Here is a 26,966-nt window from a genome sequence, read left to right as displayed (position 1 = left end):
TAGATGTCCTTTTCCCCATTTTATAATAGGTGAGATCCAGTAAGGGAAGCACGAGGATTTAAAATGGAATGGCTCCATAGCCCTGCTCATTCCCTGACCTTTCGATTATAAATCTTTGTCTTTTATTCTTCTGCGTTCATGAAATGGAGTTGAATATTTCAGTGAGTTGAATCTTCAACACTTCAGTTTTTGCACTTTTGCCATCCAGCTCCATTGCTCCAGAACCCTGATTAGTCTGGCATTTATTTGACACTTGATTTTTTACACCACTTGAAGAAATCTTTCCGTAAAGCATGTGTTGTGTATTCTTGTTACCTGGAGGATTTGGGTATTAAATTTGCCACACGAGCAATATAAAAGTAAACCGTCGGGTGAGGGTGCATTTTGTCACTTCTGTGCAAAAAGTAAAAACTCTGGGGACTGACGTGAGTGGCAGCCAACATGTAGCCATTATTTCAATAAATGCTCAAGAAGTGGTAAGCAGCATTGCTGGTATGGATGCCCTGGGCTCCGAGGGGAGGCCTGAGTCAGACGGAGCTGACACTCCCCGTTGGGCGGCCTGAGCACATGCTCTCCCTTGTAGTAATACCTAGAAGAGGGTTGTCTTGAGAATGCACGTAGCTCCTGTAAAGCACCAGACTCTCCCTGGCGAGCAGAGAGTGCTCAGATGGTGGGTGTCAGGTACTCTGCCCTGGGTTACATCAGGAACTTGAGGGGGGTCCCAGCCGAGTCCTCATTTCCCCTTCACTGCCTGGCTTTCTTCTCCCTGTTCCTCATACTCCCTAGGTAACTCAAATATTTAAAATAACGTGAATACGAACTACATATTAACAGATACTTTGGGCAAAAATTGGTTTTGTCTCTCCCCCCGCTCCCCCTCGGGTATTCTGATAATATGAAAGTAATCACATTTTCCCCCTTGTATCTACTGTGTGCCATCCATGTATCTTGGTTTTAAGGCCCATTTAGAGAAGCGCCAGGCTTTAGTACAGTGGATTTTTTTCCCTAATTCTTTGAAGTTGGCAGGTTCCTGGGGGTGGGCTGGAATGTGCACCTGTGGGAACCCTCCCAGCCAGACTGTCCTTTGAGTTACCATCCACAGGCTAGACTTCTATACTGAAAACTTGGCTATTAAACCATTCACAGGTTGGATTCCTACAGAGAAGTTTTTCTTCCTTTTTTGATGTTTATAGAGGGTTTCTTTCTTCTCCTCCCTGACAGATTCAGTATGCAAAAGAACTCAAAGCTCTTAATTTGCAAAAGTGAATCGATGACTTAACATTGCTATCTTTTTGGTAAAAATGCAATGTGGCCCGAGTCACTTACCTAAACTTAGACTGGATTCAGATCTGTCCATGGATCGATTTAAAACGAATTTCAGTCTGGTGTTGTGGGCTCCTCAGAAAGTTTGGGCAGCTATGTGCCCGGACCAGGAGAGGGTCCTCATCAGAACTTGCCAGGTTTTATAGGCTCGTTAGCTTGGGGCATTTTGTTTCCTCCTAAACCCGTTAATGGGGCCTTCCAGCTATCAGGTGGGTATATTCGCTTGTATGTTCTGGGGGCAGTATGTCTTACTTACATTCCTCTGCTTCTCAGGGCTTAACAACTGCTCGAGCTGCTGAGATCCTGGCTCGAGACGGCCCCAATGCTCTCACCCCGCCTCCCACCACTCCCGAATGGGTCAAGTTCTGTCGGCAGCTGTTTGGGGGTTTCTCGATGTTACTGTGGATTGGAGCGATTCTTTGTTTCTTAGCTTACGGCATCCAAGCTGCCACGGAAGAGGAACCTCAAAATGATAACGTGAGTTCTATAGCTCCTAATTTAGATTACTAAGTATGTGTAAGGTATCCTCCTGGTCTTTGCCACCCACTTGTTTTCCACTGGTTACCACTGGTTAGCTGATGGTTTTATTTATTTTTTTTAAGATTTATTCATGAGAGAGAGAGAGAGAGGCAGAGGGAGAAGCAGTCTCCCCAAGGAGCAGGGAGCCCGTTGTGGGGCTCAATCCCAGGACCCCAGGATCATGACCTGAACCAAAGCCAGACGCTTAACCAAATGAGCCACCCAGGAGCCCTAGCTGATGGTTTTAAACAGGAGGGAAAGGGGCACCTGGGTGGCTCAGTTGGTTGAGTGTCCGGCTCTTGATTTCCGCTCGGGTCATGATCTCAGGGTCTTGAGATCAAGCCCTGCCTTGGGCTCCATGCTCAACCAGGAGTCTGCTTGGGATTCTCTCTCTCCCTCTCTCAAATAAATAAGTCTTTAAAAGTAAACACGAGGGAAAGCAGTGTTAGCAACTGTTGCCTTCAAGGCCCCATCCATCCTTCCTTCTTCGTTTCGGGTTTCTCTCTCCATGTCCCACCTTCTAGATGCTCTTCCAAGCTGGATGTCCACCCAGCATGCCGCGGTGAACAGGCAGCTCTGCGCAGGTCCTGGCCCGGGGCCAGCGGCCACCCAGACAGCAGAGCACAGCTTCTCATGTTGGCCCATAAGGCACATCCAGAAATGTCTGGTAGCCACTCTTCAGAAGTCACAAGTTGTTTTGAAAATACCTTTGTTTTAATAAAGTGGGAGAAACTGATTGATGTGGAACACTTCCAAAAGTCTGTCAAGGTGTAGTGACCAAGTGTCTCTGGGACCCCATTTCTGACCCTCCTGTACACAGTCTCTCGGAAGATAAATACGAAGACGCGAGTTCTGTATTTATTTCTGAAGCCTTGACCTGTTAAAACTTTGGTTTTTGTTCAGTCAAAAATTAACTGAATGTTCCCAACTCCTTACTGCGAGCCTGCGGCTCTAACTTGTTTGTTCCTTCCAGCTCTATCTTGGGGTGGTACTGTCAGCTGTCGTCATCATAACTGGTTGTTTCTCCTACTATCAAGAAGCTAAAAGTTCCAAGATCATGGAATCCTTCAAAAACATGGTTCCCCAGGTACCTATTGCTTTGCCTTTCTCCATTGAGAGCCCCGGGGATGTGAGCTAGTGTGAAGCTAAGGTTTCCGAGTGGATGGGAACAAGAGGGCCACCTCGCAGTAACTCCCAACAAGCTTTTGTTACCTTGTGTAAATAGATTAATAATCTCCTTGTCATGCCCTCGGGTAATTCACATTAGAGATCCCTTTGGAATTTGGTCTTCTCGTTTGAACACTACGCGGTCCTTGTTGGCAGCTGCTTTTCTCTGATTGAATGGTGTATAAACTGTTTTCTGCTCCTCAAGCAAGCCCTTGTGATTCGAAATGGTGAAAAAATGAGCATCAATGCAGAGGAAGTTGTGGTCGGGGATCTGGTGGAAGTGAAAGGAGGAGACCGAATCCCTGCTGACCTCAGGATCATCTCTGCCAATGGCTGCAAGGTGGGTTCAGCGGGCCCCCCCACCCCCACCGCCGGGGCTCAGGTGGAGAGCGCAGGGCGGCCCGGTGTGCGCTCACACAGCCCTTTTGCTTGTCTCACGGACAGGTGGACAACTCCTCACTCACTGGTGAATCAGAGCCCCAGACTAGGTCTCCAGACTTCACAAATGAAAACCCCCTGGAAACGAGGAACATTGCCTTCTTTTCAACCAACTGTGTGGAAGGTAGACCATTTTAACATGCTGTTTATCTTGGGCATTAACAACAGCAACAAAACCAGAGACTTATCATTTCTGTCCTGGTTTTATTGGCTCCTTGTCTGCCTACTGTAGTCAAGCACAGCAGCTGCGGTCCACTCGCTGGCAGGAAGGCTCTGGAAGCTGGGGGCGGGCTGTCGGTCTGTCCTCTCTTCCCACCTCCAGCACACCTCTTCTGTTGGCCGTGCCCACCTGGCCATGGCCTCTGGAGCTGCTGTCCTGCTCCTGGATAGAAAGCCCTTCACCAGAGTCTCCGTGGTGTAAAACCGTGTTTATCCCACCAAAGAGCTGGCCCTTGAAAACGTGTAGTTTGGTCTCTTTTTGAGCCGTGCCAGGTAACTGCAAAATCTGTGACTTCTCTGATGAGACGTGGTACGACCCCCCCCTTAAGGTACTGCTCGTGGCATTGTCGTGTACACCGGGGACCGAACGGTGATGGGAAGAATCGCCACACTTGCTTCTGGGCTGGAAGGAGGCCAGACTCCCATCGCTGCCGAAATTGAGCATTTTATCCATCTCATCACGGGTGTGGCCGTGTTCCTGGGTGTGTCCTTCTTCATCCTGTCTCTGATCCTGGAGTACACCTGGCTCGAGGCCGTCATCTTTCTTATCGGCATCATTGTCGCCAACGTGCCGGAAGGCCTGCTGGCCACTGTCACGGTTAGTGACTGGGGGACGACAGCGCTCGCTCTTAGATCAGCCTGCACATGTGACTCCGCCCCCCCACCCTCCCACCCCTCCTACCCCCCAGCCCCCCAGCGGCCGCCCCGGACTCAGGGTTGATCGCACACGCTTGTGTGCAGTTTCTCTTCAGAGCCGTGTGGTAGGGTCAGAGAGCGAGGAGGCTTGGCGTGTTTTTTTTTTTTTTTTTACGTGGAAGATAGAAACCCCATAGCCTAAAGAGGCCTAAATCTTGATCTGATCTTATCACATGCTCCACAGTAGTGTAACAAAGGAGAAGAATTGGAGGGGGGGGCTGAGCAGGAGAACTACAATATGGTAAATCCTGGCTGTTTTCACTTTTCTTAATCTGTTGCTTTATGGGAGGAGGGAAGGCCCTCTGTACATGTTCCCATCAGGGTTCAGACTTCAGAGGATGGCCGGAGAGGTTTAATTTTAGACCAGCATCTTCCACATTAGGATGGAGCTGGAGTCTATAGAATCCCATCCTGGCTGAGATTGAAATAATCTGATTCCCAATGGTTTTTAGGTATGTCTGACCCTTACTGCCAAACGCATGGCAAGGAAAAACTGCTTAGTGAAGAACTTAGAAGCCGTGGAGACCTTGGGGTCCACGTCCACCATCTGCTCGGATAAAACTGGAACTCTGACTCAGAACCGGATGACAGTGGCCCACATGTGGTTCGACAATCAAATCCATGAAGCCGACACAACGGAGAATCAGAGTGGTGAGGCCCGGGCCCACCCCACACCGTAGCCTTACCTGCTCACGGGGCTTCCTTTTTTTTTTTTTTTTAAGCTGGTTTTGGTTTTTGTTTTTATCATCTGGTGAGGAGTTAAGGGAATGGGTTTTAGATTTCTCTCGATTTTGCCCTGAGACCTGATTAGTTTCATTAGTCGGGAAATGAGATGTATTGTTTCACTTTTTATGGGACATTAATATAAAGGAAATGCATTATTTTCTTATCTTTTTTTTCTTGCCTCCATCAGGTGTCTCATTTGACAAGAGTTCAGCCACCTGGCTCTCTCTGTCCAGAATTGCGGGTCTCTGTAATAGGGCGGTGTTTCAGGCGAACCAGGAAAACCTACCTATCCTTAAGGTATGCTCAGGAGTTCCTGTTAGCTGTTAGGCCGCCATGCGGGGTTCTAAGTACCCCACAAGAACCGCCACCCGAGTGTTCTCTTTAAAGAGCATGTGCCCTCTGCGTCCTGTTAGGGAACCGCTCCCTGTAGGACACCCTCCGTGTGACGTGTTGCCTAGGGATCCCAAAGCACTTAGGGTTACCCTGTGGTCTGCATAGGTTTGAGAAGAGGGACTCTACAGTAAAAACTGACCAGAGGTGGGAAGCAATCTTTACCGTGAGAAACCAAATGCATAAAACCTGCTTTTGCCACTCTGAGTGTATGATAACCCGCTAACCTAGCAGACAGTGAGGGCTGCTTTTGTGACTCGGTAATCGTATTTGCATATTAGGATACAGTAGATTCCAGTAAATCCCTTAAGCCATTTATTTTCTTAAAATAGCTCAGCTATTTCTCTTATCTTATTTGTTCTCCGCTTGCTTACTAATGATGCAAAAATAAGCTCAGCCTCATGGAATTCATGTGAAATGTGAAATGACTGAGGTTTCACTGTGCTGCCCGGTGGAGACAGTCTCGGAAAGGTCATAGTCGCACGGGGTTGTTTAGGATGCAGAAGACGTGTGTGAGGAGGCCCTCTGGGCTCGCTTGTTCTCAGCAAGGCTGCCGGGGGTGGTTCTGGGTAGAAACCGGGCCGTCAAAGAGAAAGAAGGCTCACTTAGATGGAACTGAGGGGGCTTCTCCTATGAAGATGGGACCCCTGTATCCTTTGAAGGAGGTGTTCTTGGCATTGAATTAATGTTGATTGGAGGAGGATATTGTTTATCCTGGGATAAAACTTGAGATGCCTGCTTTCATGTATTTCCTTACCTCAAAGTGGAAATCTTCTAGGCTTTCAGCATAGGACTCAATAGGTATCAGATCTTTCCCCACTGAAAAGTACCAGAAAGGGAGCATGGGCTGTATTTCTGAGTATTTCAGGGGGTGGGGCTGTGTCAATGGCATTATTACTGCCCTTCCCCCCCACAAAAGGCATGCAGCTCTATTCTGCTTTAATAACTGGTCTTTGTTTAAAACGATCCCACTAATTTCACATTTCTTCCCAAACCTGGCCATCTTTCTTATTAAACAGGGCTATTGGATTTGCGAGCATTAATTTTCTGTCTGTGCAGTCCTAAAGCAGTCAGAGTTCTCAGGTGTTCATATAAAAGTTGGCTACAGCTGAAAATGTTCTTAGTGTGTCCCAGTATATCACACCAAAGAGAAGTATGTGTTACCTCAAGTGTGGGCTTTAACTTAAAACGTTAGCTGATTATATGACTGTTGGAGCTAATAATAGCTTTCAGTTCACACCACTCAGGCCCAGATAATTTTGCACAATTATGTTTAAAGCCCTCTATTTTGCCCTTGACACAGTTTGCCCCCAGTCCTGGGAACCGAAGGGATTTTCTTTTAAATTGTACGTGCTGTAAATATTTGGATTCTCACTTGGTATTTTCAGATTCGTAACCAGAAATACGTCCTTGGGAATAGTGTTGGCTTTGAGACTTTGCAACAGGGGAAGATTAAAAAAAAAAAAAAAAAATAGGCTAAAGTACGTTAGAAGAGTGTGTTGTGCTCCTCCCAAGGGTGGGTGACCCCTTCAGGCGCCCCTCTTCTAACAAAAGCTGGAATTGGGGTGGGGAAGGAGGGCAGACAGGAGGAGGCGGCTGGGGTGTGTGTCTGAGCAGAGGGAGGCCAGTCGCTGCACAGTGCTGCTTCCCCTGGCCTGCCCTGTCCTCCACTTCTGACCAGGTCGGAGTACACCCGGGTGACTTCCCAGGTGTTCAGTGGTGCCCGGGGGAAGCGTTTCAGGCTGACCCACACATGTTGTCTCTGCTTTGCAGCGGGCAGTTGCAGGTGACGCCTCGGAGTCCGCGCTCTTGAAATGTATCGAGGTGTGCTGTGGCTCAGTGAAGGAGATGAGAGAGCGATACGCCAAGATCGTGGAGATCCCCTTCAACTCCACCAACAAGTACCAGGTGGCCTAGTGGTGGCGAGGGGCAGGCGGGGAGGAATGGAAGCTGGAAGGGGAGCTGTTTTCCCATTTGAAATGTTACAAGCTTAAGTGCTTTCAAAAAATGAATTCTCCCAACTTTATGCAAGCTCTTAGATTTTGCCCTGGACTAGGTATAGAAAATCCTAAGTCGTTTGAGTGTTGGGGCCCTCTGGAATTCTTACTTCCGGTTTGGAGTGGGGGTGCGGCGAGGGGGCGAGGTGTCCACGCATGTGCCCATCCCTTTGTTCCCAGTTTGCCTTCAGGAAAGGTTTACGTATGAACACGTGCCAGGGATTTAGGACGACATCACTGTGCTGGTTTTTTGGGTAGCATTCAAAGTATGCTGCAAGGCATGGGACACCAGAGTTCAGAAATAGGAGACCTTGGTGGTTGTCTTGACACATAACTAAGAAGTGAGCGAGCTGCGCTCCCCGCCCCGACCGCCACACGCAGCCACCAGCGTTCATATGTCCACCGTCCTTTACAGCTGTCCATCCACAAGAACCTCAACACGTCTGAGCCCCGACACCTGCTGGTGATGAAGGGTGCCCCAGAAAGGATCTTGGACCGCTGCAGCTCCATCCTCCTGCACGGCAAGGAGCAGCCCCTGGATGAGGAGCTGAAGGATGCCTTTCAGAACGCCTACCTGGAGCTGGGCGGCCTTGGAGAGCGAGTGCTAGGTACGTGGACGGCCAGCAGCACGGCCGTCAGTCTGGTACACATCTGCACAGGGTCCTGACCTCCCTGAAGCCTCTCCGGAGGATTCCTCCTCCTCCTTGATCTGTTCCCCTATTCTGAAAACAGGAAGGGCTGGAGAGATGTTTGGTGTGTTGGGGCCTCTGAGCAACAAAATCTTATTGGTTTGCTTCTGATTCGTACTTAGACCTTTGGTCTCATGCTGGTCAGTTCTGTTTGCCTGAAAAAAAAAAAAAAGGGGAGAGCTTTATTATCAAACCTTTGTTGCTAGGACTATGACCTACAAACTTAATGAAATTAAAATTAATTCCCAGAGTAAAACCATTTCCTGACTGGCACAACAGTTGTGAATTTACACCGGAGCTTATGCGTCAGCTCACAAATTACATTGGCAGTAAACTTGCCATCTAGGGAGCTACCTGTCCTTGGAGTATGTCAGCCAGGGCAGATGAGAAGTACATGATGCTCACTGTATAATGTAATTGAGAAAGCAGCCTTGGCTCTATTTTGGAGGCGGACAGATAAAAAGCCATCATTGGTGTAATTCTTCCTGTTCCGCTTAGCTGAGTAACTCAGAACTGATTGCCCGGGCCCATGCTCTGGTTCATACCCGCTCCCTCATCTGATTTGAGGTGTCTCTCTCGTGTCTCTCTCGACTGAAAAATCAACGGTCAAGTGTCGTTTCCCCATGTCTCCAGGCCCAAAGTAGAAGCATTCTCTCTTCCATGAACCCACATGCCACCTCCTACCACTCTAAGGAACATTGTAACCTTCATACCACCTTGCAACAACCCCTGGAATGTCATGATCCTGTAGTAATGATACTATGTGATAAGCGCCTTGGGCAGAATGTGTGTCTGCTTTGTGCTTAACCTCAAAATAGCTTGCAGGCTGGCCCTCACTGGTGAGCAGTCATGTATTTTGGTTAGATGAAGAGTGAGCAGAGACGGGGGCTCAATTTTTCTAAGGAAAGAAGCAGAGACAAATAATTATGTGATTTGCCAACTCTAAGCACCTGAGTGGGCAGGTTGCGAACCCTGAAGCCCCAGTGCTCAGAAGTCCTGTCCTCATTCTGTCTTCTCCATGCTGGACAGGGCGCTTCCTTTAAGGCTTGGTGATGGACTCTTGTCATCTGCATGGTTTTTCTGACCCCATAGCATCCGTACATGTTAAATAAAACCTCATGGTTTTAAAACTAGACCTTGAAACAATATTCCAAACTCAACCTGGAGCCAGAGGGAGGCCGTCTGAATGACCAGCGGCTTCTTTCCTGGGCCACCTCCATCGGTGAGGTCCTCACAGACCACCCCCCCCACCACCACCCCCCCTCGCAGGTTTCTGCCACCTCTTTCTGCCCGACGAACAGTTTCCTGAAGGGTTCCAGTTTGACACGGATGAGGTGAATTTCCCCATTGAAAACCTCTGCTTTGTGGGGCTCATCTCCATGATTGACCCTCCGCGGGCCGCCGTCCCTGATGCCGTGGGCAAGTGTCGCAGCGCTGGTATTAAGGTAGGTGTGCAGTGTGCCTCGGGGCACCCTGCTTAGTCACGTGGCCCCACGGGAGCCATGTGGGACCAGCTCAGTTTTCTCACCAGGAGGATGAGTTTCTTATCTCCAAAGCTTTGGTTACCACCAGAAAAGGCCAAATGGTATTAAGATGTTGGTGTAGACAGCAGATGAGAGATTCAAAAGAAAAAAACAACACATTTGGGGGGAAAGAAATGGAAGCTTAAAAATCACTGAAAAGAGCAAAAAGACTTGGTGTAAGGTTTTACATTTGAAATACATTCTCAATTGATCTACTTCATGCTGGGAATAGCTGGTCTTCTCTGTTTTCAGTTAACTGGTTTTTTAATGAATGTTTGGTGTCCTCTGTATCTGTCTTTTTAAGTCACGGAACATTGTTCAAGTGCACTGATAACGGGGCGGTTTGTTTAGCCTGCCTTGGTGCTGGCTGTCTGATTTGTTTCCACTCTCTCGTGCTCGTTGGTAATACCGCCCTGAAAAGCTTTGTAAAAATGATTCCCCAAACACTTTGACTATATTCTTAAGTGTGGTCTTCTGAATATAATCATCGGGTCAGAAAAGCAGTAACAAGGTTTTGAATTCTTTTTACATATTTATGCTGTCTCCCAAATTGGGCCACTTTGGGGATGCTGACCAGCCGTGTGTGGCACCTTTGCCCTGTAGTCCGATCAGCATCACATTTTTACCTTTTTTTTTTTTTTTTTTTTGCCAGTTTTAGTAAATTTGAGTTTTCTTACATGACTGTGTAAAAGGAAAAACAGACGTTACGTATCTTATATGATCATATGCCAAGATAAGATCTGGATGTTGCTTTGTGTTTTCCATAAACAGGTGTATGTTTGTATTTTTGGTTAATGTTTATGAGTTTTAGGTTTGCATTCCTGTCCTTTTGATAGTCCAAGATGAAGCATCCTTAATATTTATTCTTGCCTACTTAGGCAGCTGCATTCAGTATTGCCCTGTTTCTTGTTGCAGGTCATCATGGTCACTGGAGACCATCCAATCACAGCCAAAGCCATTGCCAAAGGTGTGGGCATCATCTCAGAAGGCAATGAGACCGTGGAAGACATCGCTGCCCGCCTCAACATCCCAGTGAGCCAGGTGAACCCCAGGTAAGGCAGGAAGCTCAGCCTGGTCTACCTTAAATGTACAAATGGTGGTTGTTGGGAATCATCAGCTTGGTTGCATGATGGTTTGCTTCTAGGCTTGCTCTGAATAGGGAAGGCCCCTACAGTTCCAGAAGGCAATCTGGTCCTTCCAGGGGAGGCTTTCAGTGAGAGCAAGTCATTATAGCTAACACTTAGGTGGTGCTTACATATTCTCAGCACTTAAGCGGTAACCTATGAAGACAGGTGTTAGTCCCACTTTGCAGAGCAGGGAAGCTGAAGCTTCATCATACGGTATACTCTGCAGTCGAGCTCTGATTTCATGCTATTAATCACAGAGCATATGACCTAACACCTAGCACCAAGTCTGTTTCCGGGGCCACACTAACTTGTCCAGGTAGTTCAGGCCAGAAAGGAATTTGGGCAGTAAAGTACAGAAGGTAACAGAGACAAAGCAGTATTGTGCTGGTGTGTTGTTAAGTATGGGGCCCCCTCACCCAGCCTGGGGCTATGAGAGGGTTTGATCTACTGTCTAGAACTTGGTCATACCATTTCAGTGTGTCCTCTGTAAAGATTGGGAAAGGAAGGTGAAGGCAGGCTGCCCCGCAGGTGGTTGTGCGTCTTGAACCAGATCTAATATGTATGAACGTGCTTTGTAACCTGTGGACCCCTGCCCAGATAATAGCTCTTACGTGATGGGGAAGATCCCCTCTGGCCGTGGGCTGCTGTACAAAGCGTTCTGCATAGTTGAACATCCCGTCCCCCCTTGGTGAGGAGCATCACGCAGGGGAAGCAATGGGGGATCTTTCTTCCCACCCTGATCCTAGAGATGCCAAGGCCTGCGTGGTACATGGAAGCGACCTGAAGGACATGACCGCTGAGCAGCTGGATGACATTCTGAAGTACCACACGGAGATCGTGTTTGCCAGGACCTCTCCTCAGCAGAAGCTTATCATCGTGGAAGGCTGCCAGAGACAGGTTAGCGGGCAGCCAGGGCTGGCTCTTTCGGGCACTGCTGACCTCTGTGGTCACAGCTCCAGGGCTGGAACCACAGCCCGACGTCTCTTAGACTCACTGCCTGTGTGCTGGTAAAAAGCTCCAGGCATGGCTCCAGAGAAAAGGGGAACCGGATAACGGCTCAGCAGAGCCACACACTGGACCACACGCGTCTTCACCGTGGCCCAGAGTCTGAGGCTCCACACTTGGCCTGGAATAGCAGTCCAGGCTCCTCATGTCTACACGGGGGATGTGAGTAGCCAGGAGACTCTCGTCCCATACCTTGAAAAGACCTTAAAGGAATTGGATTTTCCAGAGGTACACTCACGGAAGTCCTGGCTTTGAGGAGCCCTTGTTAGTAAGGGGAGGGGATACATTTGTCATCACTCCTCGATCTGTGGTCAGCTTGTGGCTGGGTGGCTTCTTGGCTGAGCCAGTTCTGCGCCCGCTGAGAGTCTCCTAGGAAAGGGGCAGGGTCTGTAGTGAGGAGAGGCAAGTTGAGGCGTGTGCCCCGTGTGCCTCCTGCCCTGGACCGTGTGGCTCTTAACAGACCCACTCCCTTCTTCTGGCAGGGGGCTATTGTAGCTGTAACTGGCGATGGCGTGAACGACTCTCCAGCCTTGAAGAAGGCAGACATTGGGGTTGCTATGGGGATTGCTGGCTCCGACGTGTCTAAGCAAGCTGCAGACATGATTCTTCTGGATGACAACTTTGCGTCAATTGTAACTGGAGTAGAAGAAGGTGAGCGAGCACTGTGTTTAAAGTGTTCACCAGAAACTCATCCCGGTACTGCCCATCTCTTTAAGCTCTATAGTAAAAAGCCAAAACAAAACCAACCTCTTGCTTTTCCCAGGTCGTCTGATCTTTGATAACTTGAAGAAATCCATTGCCTACACCCTGACCAGTAACATTCCAGAGATCACCCCCTTCCTGATATTTATTATTGCAAACATTCCACTACCCCTGGGGACTGTCACCATCCTCTGCATTGACCTGGGCACGGACATGGTAAGTAAGTGACTGGCACAGCAGCTTTGGGCCCCCCTCGCTCACCCGCCGCTGCGTCGCCCAGTCAGGCTGGGCGTAAGTGATACTCACCGTGCGTCACGGCCTCAGCCCCCAGGAAGCTGTGTTCCCTGTCCTCCGGGCAGCCGATACCACTTATCAGATAGCAACATTATTATTATTTTTTTTAAATAGGCCTGGTAACAGCATCTCATGGTATGAAAACCAGTTTTAAAGGGGAGGGGGCAAGGACTTTATAACAAAGCGTCATGCTGTCAGTTTCTTGGTATCTGACAACTTTTACGCTCTTCTCTCTCGCTTCTCTTCCCCAGGTTCCTGCCATCTCCCTGGCTTACGAGCAAGCTGAGAGCGACATCATGAAGAGACAGCCCAGAAACCCCAAAACGGACAAGCTTGTGAACGAGCGGCTGATCAGCATGGCCTACGGGCAGATCGGTGAGCCGCCGAGGTCCCTGGCACTTAGCGGGAAGCGTCTGTGGGGGGGAGCGGGGCTCAGCCAGGCTTGGTTTCTCAGGCTTCAGATCTAGCAGGAGGCAGAGCATAGGGTGAGACGCAGGGGAGTTTTGTACAAGATTCTCCTGAACGAGAAGAAATCTTTTGTTGTCTGCCCAGTTACTCCCTTGTGGAGACTGGAGTTCTTGAGACGGGGCTTGGCTGCCTAAGAACGGGCGCTGCCCCTCGGAACGCCAGGCAGAGTTCCTTCAGAGGCAGTGTCCCCTGGGGATATAGAGTGTCGGGCACTAATTTGGATAGAGAGTTAGGCTTTGAAGAAACCACATGAGCTTGAAGGTTTGGCTGGCGGGTCACCACCCAGTGATAGCCCTGCACCCCCACTCTCCCCACCCCCAGGGCTTGATTCCCGCTCTACCAGTGGAGCTTGACCAGCTAACAGATGGTCTCTAGGTAGTGGGCAGTGAAAATGCCCTGGGATCCTAAATGCTCTGCCTAGTGGCCTTCAGGAGAACCCAGTGAGGCCACCAGGAGCAGCCCAGGCCTTTGGATTAATGGGTTGCATCACTGTGAACACTTGGGTAGAATGGAACAGATGAGTACATTGTGGAAATATGGCAGACTGGTTAACAGTTGCTGACAAGGAGTTGGCTAATGGCCAGGAAGACCTGACTCTAAGGAGGAGGCTTAGGGCCAGAGCATAGGATGAAATCCTGCCCTGAGGAACTCAGGGTGGTGTGGTGGGATCAGGTGCGGGGGGGCGAGGGGAGGGGGTTGGAAGGTGCCACATTCACTATTTGGAATGTGTGAAAACTGAGATGGGAAAGAAGTCACATTGTAGCAGAGATTAAAAAAATAGGGAAGCATTTTTCCCCTAAAAAGGCTCTGCCCTGGTAGAGACACATGATCATACGATAGCAGTGGGTATTTCAGAGCAAAGCCTGTGTGTCTTCCCCTTTTAAAGAAAGCTCTAAAAAGTGACTCAAAAAAGAGAAGAGGGTGCCGTGTGAGGGCTGTGCCCCTGGGGTCCTCCCATCCTCCCAATCATCTCTCAGCCAGTGCTGAAGACTGCCCCAGAGTACCCTCCGGGGCCTGCTGTGGCAGTCAGATGAAGGGTGTGCAGAGATGTCCTGGAACCAGGTGAGAACTGTTTGTGCACACTTGCAGGTATGATCCAGGCCCTGGGGGGCTTCTTCACATACTTTGTGATTCTGGCTGAGAACGGCTTCCTCCCGACCCACCTGCTGGGCATCCGAGTGGACTGGGATGACCGCTGGATCAACGATGTGGAGGACAGCTACGGGCAGCAGTGGGTGAGCGAGGGCCTGACCAGTGGGGCGCTCCTCAGACCTCTGAGGACGGTGGCTACTTGGCTGCCGGCCGCGCAGGCCAAGTGCCGGGCTCATCTGTCTGCCTTCCGTGTTCCAGACCTACGAACAGAGGAAGATCGTGGAGTTCACTTGCCATACAGCCTTCTTTGTCAGCATCGTGGTGGTGCAGTGGGCTGATCTGGTCATCTGTAAGACCAGGAGGAACTCTGTCTTCCAACAGGGGATGAAGTGAGTAGAGGACAGTTGGGGCCCTCAGACCAGGGCTCCTGGTCTCTCAGCTCTTTGCAAAATCCTGGCCCCCGGCACATGGCAGTTTCTGGAATCTCCCCTTTGGCACAGATTTAGGAAGCAAACTGTAATTCTCCAGCGTTTGTTTTCTTTTTTTCAATCTGCCCTCAAGTTCCTAAGTACAACTAACACTAACACGTAAAGACATTGATCTGCCATTGAACACATAGCATTAAAAGATAAACTCCTGTTTGTGTTCTTAAGCTTTTTCTCCCCTTGATTTTAGGAACAAGATCTTAATATTTGGCCTCTTTGAAGAGACGGCCCTTGCTGCTTTCCTTTCCTACTGCCCTGGAATGGGTGTTGCCCTGAGGATGTACCCCCTCAAGTAAGTCACTCCTTATCCAGCTCCATAAAGCATGAAATAGAAGTGGACCTTCTCTTGTGACGTGCGCTAGTAGCTATTATTTTTAGGGATTAGGGGTGGCATGTACAAGAATTTCTCTGGTCTGGAAATCAGGAAGGACTGACCAGGGTGCTTAGGACTTGGCTAAGATCAGGCCAGACAGGCTCTGGTACCTTGGGGTGGCTCACCAGCTAACTGCGTTGAGTGTTTGGGTGCCATGTTCGGGTCCCCCATGGCAACAGTCGGTCGTCATTGGTATCCTGGGGCTTAGGGGACCGGGTTCAAATCTTGATTTACTTACCTAGCCCTTGTGTGTCCCATACAGGCCCCCACCTCTGTGGGCCTCTGAATCCTCTGCTCCCAAAGGAGGTGGGAGAAGCAGGCTTGAGGTGGGTCATGGGTAGAATAGACCAAAGGAAGCCCACCACTAACTTTGCTCCGAACCAGCGCGCCTTTTTAAACACAGTGAAGGACTTTGTGGTAAACCCTTTATGTGAAAAATGCAGGTTTATCATCAGAAGTGCAAATTCCAGTAGCCTGACCCCGTCCCTGAAGTAGCCAATCCCTGTGGGCCTCACTGGCGTCTTGTTGGGTCGGTACAGACATTCTCTCTGTGGAAGGGTAGCCTGGCATCTAGGGTCTGTCTGCTATTGCCCGAGCTGTCTTTTCAGCTTTCTCTTGTAGCCATCCAAGCTTGTCAGATGAATTCCATACTCTCTCTCCCAGCATATGTCCTTGGTAAGGCTGCTCCCTCCCACCCCATCAGGCCAGAGAGTCCTTCAGGGCCGATTTCCCTGGAGCTTGCCCTGTGTGATCTCGCCCTCCTGGACATGTGCAGTCACACCCCTTCTTTGCTATTACTTGTCGTTTCTGCTCCCCACTAGGTTGTAATCTTTAAAGCATGGGCTATAGGATCTTTTTTGACTTTGTATCCCTGGCACCTTATACAGAGCTGGCATACACCAGGGGCAAGCCTTGTCCAAGTTGAATTCTATCAGCTTGAGCCAGTTTGTCAAGAGGAGGGTAGGAGAACCCAGCTCTCTAAAAGGCTGAGATGGAGAGTCACCCTGAAATGGAGTAGTGCCTCAGGCCATGTTTTATCCTGACTGGAGAGCTTGTTCCTGAACAGGTTCTACCCAATTTGGAAGGTGGCTTAGTTACTCTGTGTGGCCGAGTCAAAGGAGGTCCTCTTTTAGCTGTGGAGGAGGACGCCTAGCACCAGGAAGAAGAGGAGAGTGCCAGGCCTCTGTCCTGGGACAGCCTCCCTCACACGTTGACCACAGAAGTTGGTCGTCAGGGAAGCACAGGCCTGCGACGAGGCTGCGCCAGGCGCCTGTCCCCAGGCTGGGGACTGTGGCAGCAGCCCGCCAGGCTCCCAAAGGCCTCTGCTGTCTCTTAGGGCTCGGCTGTTTTCATTCCCCCGCACTGGGATTCAACACACAGCTGACTGTATGCAAGGGCTAGAGAGACTGGTTTTGAGCCACACTGGCGGTTCTTGATCAGCAGATGCCAGGACGTAGACACAGCTCACACTCCAGCTGCTTAAACTTGAGAAAGGGAAGAAAGAAAATGTCCCTTTGCTGTGGGATGGTCAACCAAAAAATCTCAACTCCCCCCTGCAAACCAAATTAAAAAAAGCACACTGAAGGTGGGAAGGGGATTCGTTCAGAAAGTCTGCAGTCTGCTTTCCTCTGCCCCTCTAGGCCCTGGGCATAGGGAGCAGCATTCTGTTCTCAGGACCCTGCTGTGTGGTCCATGCTAAAGGCTCAGTGCTTAGTCATGACCGTATTTGGCTCCTCCTTCCAGGCTCTTCCACTGTCGCTGATGATACAATTTCTCTTTCCTTTGAATTGTGTTCACGTGTAAATTGGTACCTGCTTCTCTTTTCCAGACCTACCTGGTGGTTCTGTGCCTTCCCCTACTCTCTCCTCATCTTCGTGTACGACGAAGTCCGAAAACTCATCATCAGGCGACGCCCTGGCGGTAAGTACAAACCTTTTAGCTTCAGCAGGGGTGTGGGGGAGGCCATGGTTCTGTGGCTTGTTTCCTCTGATCAGTCTGGTTGGCTAAGGCCCCTGGACTGCCTACAGCCACCGTCCCATCCCCAGAGGGTTTCAGAACCAATCCTATTTTAGACTTCACTAAAACCCAGTATGATACGGTGGAAAGTTGGTCAGAAATCGGAGCCATCTTCCCAGTTAACATGTCCTTTCTAAAAACATTTGAGGGGCGCCTGGGTGGCTCAGTTGGTTAAGCGACTGCCTTCGGCTCAGGTCATGATCCTGGAGTCCCTGGATCGAGTCCCGCATCAGGCTCCCTGCTCAGCAAGGAGCCTGCTTCTCCCTCTGACCCTCTCCCCTCTCATGTGCTCTCTCTCTCTCATTCTCTCTGTCTCAAATAAATAAATAAAATCTTTAAAAAAAAAAAATAAAAAAAAAAAAAATAAAAACATTTGAATAAAAACAGTTGAGGTCCAGTATTGAATTTGGGTGACTTCCCCCCGTCCCGGGCTTTGCCACCCCCCCCCCCCCCGGGTCGCTCCTTGTCACTGTCGTTCCCCCTGTGTACTAGAGCCAGGAGGCCTCACTGCCGTGTGTCTGTCTCTCTTTGCTGCCTCCAGGCTGGGTAGAGAAAGAAACCTACTACTAGACCCCGTGTCCTGCACGCCGTGGAGCATCACGCCACACACTTCGCACCCACCCCCCACCCCCTCTTTGTGTACTTCAGTCTTGGAATTCGGAACTCTACCCTGGTAGGAAAGCACCGAAGCATGTGGGGGAAGCAAGACGTCCCGGAATGAAGCATGTAGCTATATGGGGGGGAGGGGGGAGGGCTGCCTGACAAACATCGTCTATGGGAATGACCGCGGGGATGGTTTTTATGTGCCTTTTTGTTTTTGTAAAAAGGAAAACTTGGAAAGACTGAAAGAATACATTTTATATCTGGATTTTTACAAATAAAGATGGCTATTATAATGGAATCTGTCTCGTGCCCTCATCCCTTTTGAGGCCCGGATGTGTGAGTGCGGGTCCCAGCGCACAGCCGGGTACCGGCAGCTGCACGGGCGCCAACCAGGGACTGGCGAGCAGGGCGACCCCCAGACCCCCGGAACCAGAGCTAACCGGCCGTCTGGCTTCATCGGCTCGCTAGGCGATTGGGAGTCCCAGTGTTCAGAGAAAACTGTGTGCCCAGGCTCTCTGATTCTGAGATGGACTTACCTGACGCATTCTCCTGTGGGCCACCTCAGGGGGGGGGGCGGCGTGGAGCCGTAACTCCACCTGCCACCGATCCTCTGCTGCTTGGCGGAAAGACACGTCCTGTGAAAGATTAAGTCGCTTGCTGGAGTAACACTTGCCAGCCTGGGTGCGCGTGAGCGGCAGAAACCCGCGTGTGCACCGTCTCGTGGCCGGTGTGGGTCTCACAAAGCGCTTCCCTTTCACAGAGCTTGGTCCTAATGCAGCGGCAAATGGCTCCATTTCAGAAAGTGCTTATGTGCCAGAAGGCACTTAAGAAAAAAAGGTAAGGAGATCTCACTTCAGGGTCAAGTCTGAGAAGGCCTGCTTTCAGAGTGAGCGTGAGACGCCCCCCTCGTGTCCTGGCTCCGGACTGCAGCCTGAGGGCTGTGAACGAGCACGCGCAGAGGCTGTCCTTGCTTCAAGCAGCTAACGATCCAGGGTCCTTACTGCTGGCACCAGAGAGCGTGGTCTGCAGGTGATCAGAGAACGAGTTCAAGTACTTTTTCTCCTCTGGAAGTTTAATTCATTGCTCATGCCTCTTGCCTGCCACTCACTTCCAAGCTGTGCAGGCGGGACGGGAAGGGAGACCGGTAATTCCCACATACTGGCTGTCACTGTCCCTACCTCCTCCAGCCGGAGGGCTGGGTGGTCTGCCCTTAGTTTAACCCCGCCGTTCTTCCTTTCTCGGGGCACTTTCCCCCAGGATGAGCTCTGCACTTGTAAGCCAGTCATCTTTAAAGAGAGCCATCTGCTCAGCCCGACATAAGGAAACCAGGAGGAAGCTTAAGAGAAAGTTGTCAGGATTCCTGGACCACGAGACAGGTGGTAACTGGCTGCTGGAGGACATGCTGGGCTTCACTGCTGTCATGGTGGCCTGAGGCCCCTGCCATGTGCTTAAACCCGCACAGCCCTGGCAGATTGGCCGACCCCGCCCCTACTCCCCGCGGGTCTGCTTTCTGGCACCCCCAGAGAACTGACCAGTGAACACACACACCACTATGATGACGGTCAGTGGCCTGACGACGGTCGACACCGGGGTGACCCCAGGTGGCCTCCAGGCCAGGGCTTCTTACTGCTCTAAGCAGCCCTAGGCTTCGAGACCCCCAGAGGGAGGGTGGAGCAGGACCAGGGGAGGTTCAGAGCCTAGGCTCTGAACCTCCCGTCCCCTTCCCACCAGAACACTTCTACCTTCTGACAATCCTCTGAATAAAGTTTTAGAGCCAAAAGTTTGCTCTAGAGTAAGCAGCTAAGTGATGGGTAAAACTGGTACCCAAACCAGGCCAGATCTAAGCTTTCTAAAGGCAAGACTAAATGACTGGGCTCATTCCTACTTCGCACTCGGATTCTCCCTTAAGCCCCGTTCGTAGTAGCTAAGATAGGCTCCAGAAAAATGACAGAAACAGCTCCTGAATACTGACCCCAGATACTGTCCACCCCTACAAATCTGCAATGGAACCATCCCGACCAGCCTTTTCCCTCGACTTGCTCACCTCCTAATCATCCCTCCGCCACCTCCTGGCTCCCATTAAAACCAGTCCACTGAAATTGTCCTGCTTGGGGTCACCACTGACCTGCTTGTTAGATCCAGCAGCCCATCCCAGTCCTTACTTGGCCTCTACAGCACTGATGCTCCCATCACACACTTCCTGAAACCAGACCCCCTGTCTTTCCACCATCATCATCATCATCCCTGCCCAATCCTTAGCTTTCAGCCTCCTCTTCACCTGCTCCTTGGCTGTTCATTTCCTCAGGGAGGTCCCCATTCCCTTCCCCTGCCTGCCTCATATTCCTGGGGTTTCATAACACAACATCACCCACATGGTGCTTTCCAACCCCTCAGTCTGGTCCTCTCTCCTGAGCCCCCAGACTCTTGAATCCACTTGTCTATTGGACATCTGTATCTGTTCAGAAAGCACAACACGCTAGTCTTAACCCCAAAGACAAACCCAAGTTTGAGGTCTCTCAAAATGAACCCGCTCTAGGCAATCACATCCAGCACCCTGTTGCCCAAATCAGAAAGCCGGAAGTCCCATGAAGTTTCTGTCTCCCTTACTTGCTCTGGCCCCCACCACCATGCCATCAATCACCACTCACTGTCTATTCCAGTGTGGCTGAGAACAGGCTTTGTGTCTTAGGCTAGACGTAGTCACTTAACTAACTGGCCATGGGCATAGATTTTTGCTTCTCTGTGCTTCCTTTACTCTAGAATAAGGATGATATTTCAGAATTGTTGAAATGACTGCGATTGTATGTAAAGAGACAAGCATGATAAATCCCTTTCTCCCAGCACCGCCTTTCACTCCTGGCCGGTCCCCTTACTCTCAGCCTTCCTCTAACCCAGTGCAGCTCTAAGGGGTGTCTCTGAATCACCAGAATCACCCAGGAACCTGATGGAAATGCACCTTCTCATACAGACAGACTCCGAAACTGGAGGTGGGATGCAGCAATCTGTTTTAATAAACCCTCTAGGTGATTCTGATGCATGCCAAAATCTGAGAACCATGGCTCTGTCCCACCTTCCAAGCTCCACTTGGCTGCCTCTCCCACCATCCATGTCTTCACCCTTGACTCTAGCACATATGCACATCTTTGCTCTTCCATTCAGGCTCCTGGGAAGTCCTTCCTGTGCTACACACTGCTGTCCCGCCATCCTGCAAATCCCCTCGGCATCCCCTCCCCCAGCCCCCCCCCACCCCCCACCCCTCGGGTTGGCCCAACCTGCATTCTGGCAAATCGACTCAATTTTCTGGATACCGTTCAGGCCTAATTCCTTCTTGGGAAAGGCTCAGTGGGCCCTTGTTTTTTGCACACCTAGCACTTACGCCTGTTTTTTTTAGTGTGTTCCCTGGTGAACTACAAGTTCATGAGCATGTATTCCAGGCCATACCCTCCCCAACATCTGGCACATTCAGTACTTGTTGAATGAATGAATGCTCATTACCAGACTTTTTCTTTTTCCTATATTCTTAACATCTCGCCCTGACCTTGAATCTCAGTTTCTTAAATCAAGGCTGACACTTCACCCAAGAGGAATCCATGCCCAGGTCTACCAGCAATCTGTGAGTTAGGGCCTCTGCCTCTCTCCTAACTTTAAAACTGGAAATTAGAGAGGATTCAGAAGGAGCCATGCATGGAATTAGGATGTCAAGAAGTTCAGTGGGAGAGCATGACCAGTGATGGTAGGAGGCAAAGAGATCTACGAGAGACACCAAGAGGAACACAGGTCCTTGGACATGCCTGGGTCTCAGCTTTTGAATCCCTGTCTTGGGCCTCAAATGATCTCATAAACTCTCCCCAGCTCTCACCCCAACTAGGTTGTTATCTCCTATTAGATAATTGATTAGTACTCCACTCTTTCACAGAACTCACAATGCTGTTATTCAATTATGTAATTATTAATTTCATATCCACTTTCCCCTGCTAACCTGTAAGTTCTGTGAGGTCCAGGAGCCTGTCTTTTCTGTTTTATCATAACCTCATGCTCAGCGCCTTAAAAAGAGAAGTTGGCATTCAGCATTCCCTATTTAAGGAGAAAGGCAGGTTTCAGTTCAAGATGGTGTCACAGGAAGATCCTGAACTCACCTCCTTCCACAGACATATGAAATCTACAGCTGCGTATGGAACGGTTTCCTCTGGAAAAAAACCCTCAAAACTAGATTGATGCCTACACATCAGGCAAACAAGAAAAAACCCACACTGAAGCAGGTATGCGAGGCTGAAACACAATCTTGCCATTAAGTCCACCCCTGGCATGAGTGCCCGCAACTGAAGGGAACTCAAAACCCGGAGCTTTTCCCTGAGAAGCAAAGGTCTTGTATTCTACATTGGGCACTCCAGCTTTTAAGACCTTCACCTGAGCCACAAGCCCCCAAAACATTCAGCACTGAAAACCAATGGGGTTTCTGTCCATAAGACCCTTAGGGCTATACAGCAAACTGAAAAACTGCTCTTAAAAAGCCTGTGCACAGACTTACTCGACCCAGGGATGAGCACAGAAGCAGCCGATTGAGAAGCACCCGGGCTTTCGGTGCAAGAGGCTTATCTCCTGATCTTAAAGCATCAGCCTGAGGGGCCGATATCTAATTCAGCACACAGTTAAGGCCCTATGATCATCCTTTCCAGAGACCTCAGCAGGCGGGTGCTACCTTTCTTTCCCTCTGTCACACTGCAGAGTGCCAGTATCTCCTGGGGAGGAGTTTGTCCATGTGTCTGGAGCCCCAGCTTTTACGGCTGTCACCCAGGGGATGGCCCTCGATCACCGAGCACTCGGTGACCAGCAGGGTGTGTATTCCTGGATCCCATGGGACGATAACAATTCAGGGGATGGTTCTTGATTGGCTGTCACCACCAGCGCACTGCAGAGACAGCAGACTCAAAGACACACCAAGTCTCTCTGTGACAGACCTATTTCCTTGTTCAGGAGTTTCAGCCTGAGGGGCAGACTTCTGGCTTAGTACATATCTAGGGCCCTACTAAGATGCACTGTGGGAATGGAGGCCGGTAGACACCATCTTTGTACTGTCCCTCTGCCTTGCTCCAGGCTGCCAGTATCTCCCAGAAAGGAACTCATACATTTGTCTGGCACCCTGATGTCTGGGGCTACTACCCAGAGGACACCTCAAGATTACCTGGCTCTGGTGTCCAGGAGGACTTAAGCTTGCAGTCCCACAGAACTGTATGTATTTGCATTCTTTAAAAGTTGCTGCCTAAGGGTCTAGCTTCCAATCAGCCTGAACCTAGGTGCTGATTGAGCTCCTCCCCTTTCGGACACTGGCAGATCTTGGCCCACCCTCAATTACTGCGAGCCACCAAAAATAATGCTGGGACAATCACAAAGGTTTGGGATAACCAAAAGCTCGGGCAGGGTTGAACTCTAAGGTTTATTTCCTCCATGAGGCTGCTCCTTAAAGATGGGAAGAGGGGTTGTTTTATCTAATGCATAGAAACCAACACAGGAAGCCAAGGAAAATGAAGAAAACGGAATATGTTCCAAATGAAAGAACAAGATAAAACCTTGAAAAAGTATTTCATGAAACAGAAAAAAATTATTTATTTGATAAAAAGTTCAAAATAATGGTCAAAAGTGCTCATCAAACTCAGGAAAAGAATGAACACAGTGAGAACTTCACAAAGGAGACAGAAAATATAAGAAAGTACCAAATATAAAAATATAAATCTCACTAGTAAAGGTAAATATATAGTACAATTTAGAATAATCTAATGTAAAGATGGTGGACCAATCAATTTAAAGATAGCATGGAGGTTAAAAGACCAAACGGTTAACAGACACACAAGATAAACAGATGTAGAACGTGACATTAAAAACCTAAAACGTGGGGGTGGGGAGGGGAGTAAAAATGTAGAGCCTTCGAATGCATTCAAACTTAAGCTGTTATCAACTTAAAATATACTGTTATAAATACCAATTGTTATACGTAAGCCTCATGGTTGCCACAAAGCAAAAACTTATAGAAGATACACCAAAGTGGGGAGACGAACCAAGAGAGACTATGCACTCTGAGAAACAAACTGAGGGTTTTAGAGGGGAGGTGGTGGGGGGAGGGTCAGCCCCGTGATGGGTATTAAGGAGGGCACGTATTGCATGGAGCACTGGGTGTTATACGCAAACAATGAATCATGGAACACTACATCAAAAACTAATGATGTAACGTATGGTGACTACCATAACATAATAAAATAAAATTAAAAAAAAAAAGAAGATACACCAAGGCAAGAAATCCAAGCATACCACTAAAGAGACTCATCAGATCACAAAAGAAAACAGCAAAAACAAAACAGCCAGAAAACAATTAACAAAATGGCAGTAAGTATATACCTACCAATAATTACTTTAAATGTAAATGGACTAGCTTCTCCAATTGGAAGACAGAGTGGCTGAAACAATTAAAAAAAAAAAAAAAGACCCATCTATTGCTGCCTACAAGAGACTCATTTCAAACAAAAGGACACAGATAGACCGAAAGTGAAAGGATGGGAAGATATCTGATATTCCATGCAAATGGAAACCAAAAGAAAGCTGGTGTGCTATATTCATAGCTGACTTTGAAACAAAGACTGTAGTAAGAGACAAAGAAGGGCATTATATAATGGTAAGGGGTCAATCCAACAAGATGATTTAACAGTTGTAAATATTTATGCACCCAGTGTTGGAGCACCTAAATATATAAAGCAAATATTAACAGACCTAAAGGGAGACACAGACAGTAATTTAGTAACAGTATAGGGATATTCAATAAGGAAACATCAGCCCTATATGGCACATTATGTATCTGTTAAAATTCATATGATCTAGACAATATACCATCCAAAAGCAGCAGAATACATATTCTTCTCAAGTGCACATGGAACATTCTCCAGGACAGATCATATGTTAGGCCACAAAACAAGTCTTAATAAATTAAAGACTGAAGTCACATCAAGCATCTTTTCTGACCAAAATGGTATGAAACTAGAAATTAAGTAGAAGAAGAAAGCGGGAAATATCACAAATATGTGGAGATTAAACAACATGCTACTTAAAACATCAAAAAAAGGTATCAGGAGAAATCAAAAAGTACCTTGCACTTATCACAATGAGCACTGAGTAATGTACAGAATGGTTGAATCACTATATTGTACATCTGAAACTAATAAAGCACTATATGTCAACTATAGTGGAATTAAGATTAAAAACTTAATAAATGAAAAAAGTTACCTTGAGACAAATAAGAATGGAAATACAACATACCAAAACTTATGATGTTCCATAAGCAGTTCTAAGAAGGAAGTTCGTAGCGATAAATACCTACCTCAAGAAACAAACAAAAAATTTCAAACAACCTAACTTTACACCTCCAGGGACAAAATTCAAAGTTAGTAGAAGGAAGGAAATGACAAAGATCAGAGCAGAAATAAAAAAGACAATATAAAAGATCAATGAAACCAACAGCTGGTTCTTTGAAACGATAAACAAAATTGACAAAACTTTACCTATACTCACCAAGAAGAGAGAGAGAGAGGTCTCAAATAAAATCTGAAATGAAAGAAGGGACATTACAACTGATACCACAGAAATAGATGAGATCCTAAGAGATTACTATGAACAATTATATGCCAATAAATTTGACAATGTAGAAGAAATGGATAAATTCCTAGAAACATACAAACTACCAAGATTGAATCATGAAGAAATAGAAAAGCGGAACAGACCAATTACTAGTAAGGAGATTGAATCAGTTATCAAAAATCTCCCAAATAACAAAGTCCAGGGCCCGATGGCTTCACTGATGAACTCCACCAAACACTGAAAGAAGAATTAACATTAATCCTTCTTAAACTTTTCCAAAAAATAGAAAGGGAGGGAACACTTCCAAATGTATTTTATGAGGCCAGCAATACCCTGATAACTAAACCAGACAGGGATGCCACAAGAAAGATTTACAAGTCAATATTCCTGATTAACATAGATGTAAAAATCCTCAACAAAATATTAACAATAAATTAATATATATTACATACATTAAATATGATATATTACATTAAATACATTAAAGGATCAAACACCATGATCAAATGGGATTTATTCCAGGGATACAAAGCTGGTTTAACACCTACTAATCAGTCAACACATACACCACATTAACAAAATAAAAGATAAAAATCATATGACCATCTCAATAGATGCAGAAAAGCATTTGACAAAATTCAACATCCACTTATGATTTAAAAAAAAAAAAACTCTCAACAGAGTGGATACAGAGATAACGTACCTCAGCATAATAAAGGCCATATATGACAAACCCACAGCGAACATCACACTCAGTGGTGAAAAGCTGAAAGTTTCTGCTCTAAGATCAGGAACAAGATAAGGATTCCCACTCTCACCACTTTTATTCAACATAGTATTGGAAGTCCTGGCCAGAGCAATTAGGTAAGAAAAAGAAACAAGACTGGTTCCGGTCCAAGATGGTGACATAGAAGACCCAGAAGTCACCCCCTCCACAGACACACCATATTTACACCTACTTACAGAGCAAATCCCCCTGAAGAAGAACTGAGGGATGACCAAGCAGCTTCTGCACAACAATTGAGAGACCATATAGAGAATGGCAAGAGAGATGGAGACATGGTAACAAAAGGAACTTCTAGCCCCAGCACCGTGAATTGTAGTAGGAGGGATAACACTGAGGGACCATGAGCAGATTTGTCTACTTTGGGGCACAGAAAAAAGCCATTGTTTAAAAGTGCAACTAGAATATAAAGAAACTAGCTGAGAACCCCACAAAATGGCAGGGCTGCTGCTGGAACTCCCTCTGGGTCAGAGGGGCTAGCAAACACCCCGGGGTATATTCCCCTTCCACCTTGATAACATGAAAAGGAGCAGGATCCGGGCATCTTAGCTGGCCTGCCACTTTTTTTTTTTTTTTTAAGATTTTATTTATTTGACAGAGAGAAAAAGAACAAGAGAGCACAAGCAGGGGGAGCAGCAGAGGCAGAGGGAGGAGCAGGCTTCCCGCTGAGCAGGGAGCCCGATGTGGGGCTCGATCCCAGGACCCTGAGT

General features: G+C 48.2%; 1 protein-coding gene across 2 annotated transcripts in view; it reads left to right on the top strand.

The window, feature by feature from the left end:
* The window catches only part of ATP1A1 (ATPase Na+/K+ transporting subunit alpha 1), a 29,343-nt gene extending 11,193 nt beyond the window's left edge, over nucleotides 1-18,150 (top strand). For both annotated transcript variants that reach the window (XM_036113355.2, XM_036113356.2), the window contains exons 4-23: nucleotides 1,597-1,800; nucleotides 2,816-2,929; nucleotides 3,215-3,349; nucleotides 3,454-3,571; nucleotides 3,996-4,264; nucleotides 4,815-5,013; nucleotides 5,276-5,385; nucleotides 7,252-7,386; nucleotides 7,891-8,083; nucleotides 9,434-9,609; nucleotides 10,603-10,739; nucleotides 11,561-11,711; nucleotides 12,302-12,470; nucleotides 12,583-12,737; nucleotides 13,067-13,190; nucleotides 14,373-14,518; nucleotides 14,634-14,764; nucleotides 15,051-15,152; nucleotides 17,062-17,153; nucleotides 17,791-18,150. In XM_036113355.2, coding sequence (XP_035969248.1) covers nucleotides 1,597-1,800; nucleotides 2,816-2,929; nucleotides 3,215-3,349; nucleotides 3,454-3,571; nucleotides 3,996-4,264; nucleotides 4,815-5,013; nucleotides 5,276-5,385; nucleotides 7,252-7,386; nucleotides 7,891-8,083; nucleotides 9,434-9,609; nucleotides 10,603-10,739; nucleotides 11,561-11,711; nucleotides 12,302-12,470; nucleotides 12,583-12,737; nucleotides 13,067-13,190; nucleotides 14,373-14,518; nucleotides 14,634-14,764; nucleotides 15,051-15,152; nucleotides 17,062-17,153; nucleotides 17,791-17,819 — 2,889 coding nt within the window. In that variant the 3' untranslated portion in view covers nucleotides 17,820-18,150. The remainder of the gene's footprint in view (nucleotides 1-1,596; nucleotides 1,801-2,815; nucleotides 2,930-3,214; nucleotides 3,350-3,453; nucleotides 3,572-3,995; nucleotides 4,265-4,814; nucleotides 5,014-5,275; nucleotides 5,386-7,251; nucleotides 7,387-7,890; nucleotides 8,084-9,433; nucleotides 9,610-10,602; nucleotides 10,740-11,560; nucleotides 11,712-12,301; nucleotides 12,471-12,582; nucleotides 12,738-13,066; nucleotides 13,191-14,372; nucleotides 14,519-14,633; nucleotides 14,765-15,050; nucleotides 15,153-17,061; nucleotides 17,154-17,790) is intronic.
* Nucleotides 18,151-26,966: the final 8,816 nt, after the last annotated feature.

The sequence above is a fragment of the Halichoerus grypus genome, chromosome 5, assembly GCF_964656455.1.
Source record: "Halichoerus grypus chromosome 5, mHalGry1.hap1.1, whole genome shotgun sequence".
NCBI classification, from domain to species: Eukaryota; Metazoa; Chordata; class Mammalia; order Carnivora; family Phocidae; genus Halichoerus; species Halichoerus grypus.
Note: the sequence above shows the minus strand (reverse complement) of the source record. Positions and strands in the feature narration are given on the sequence as shown.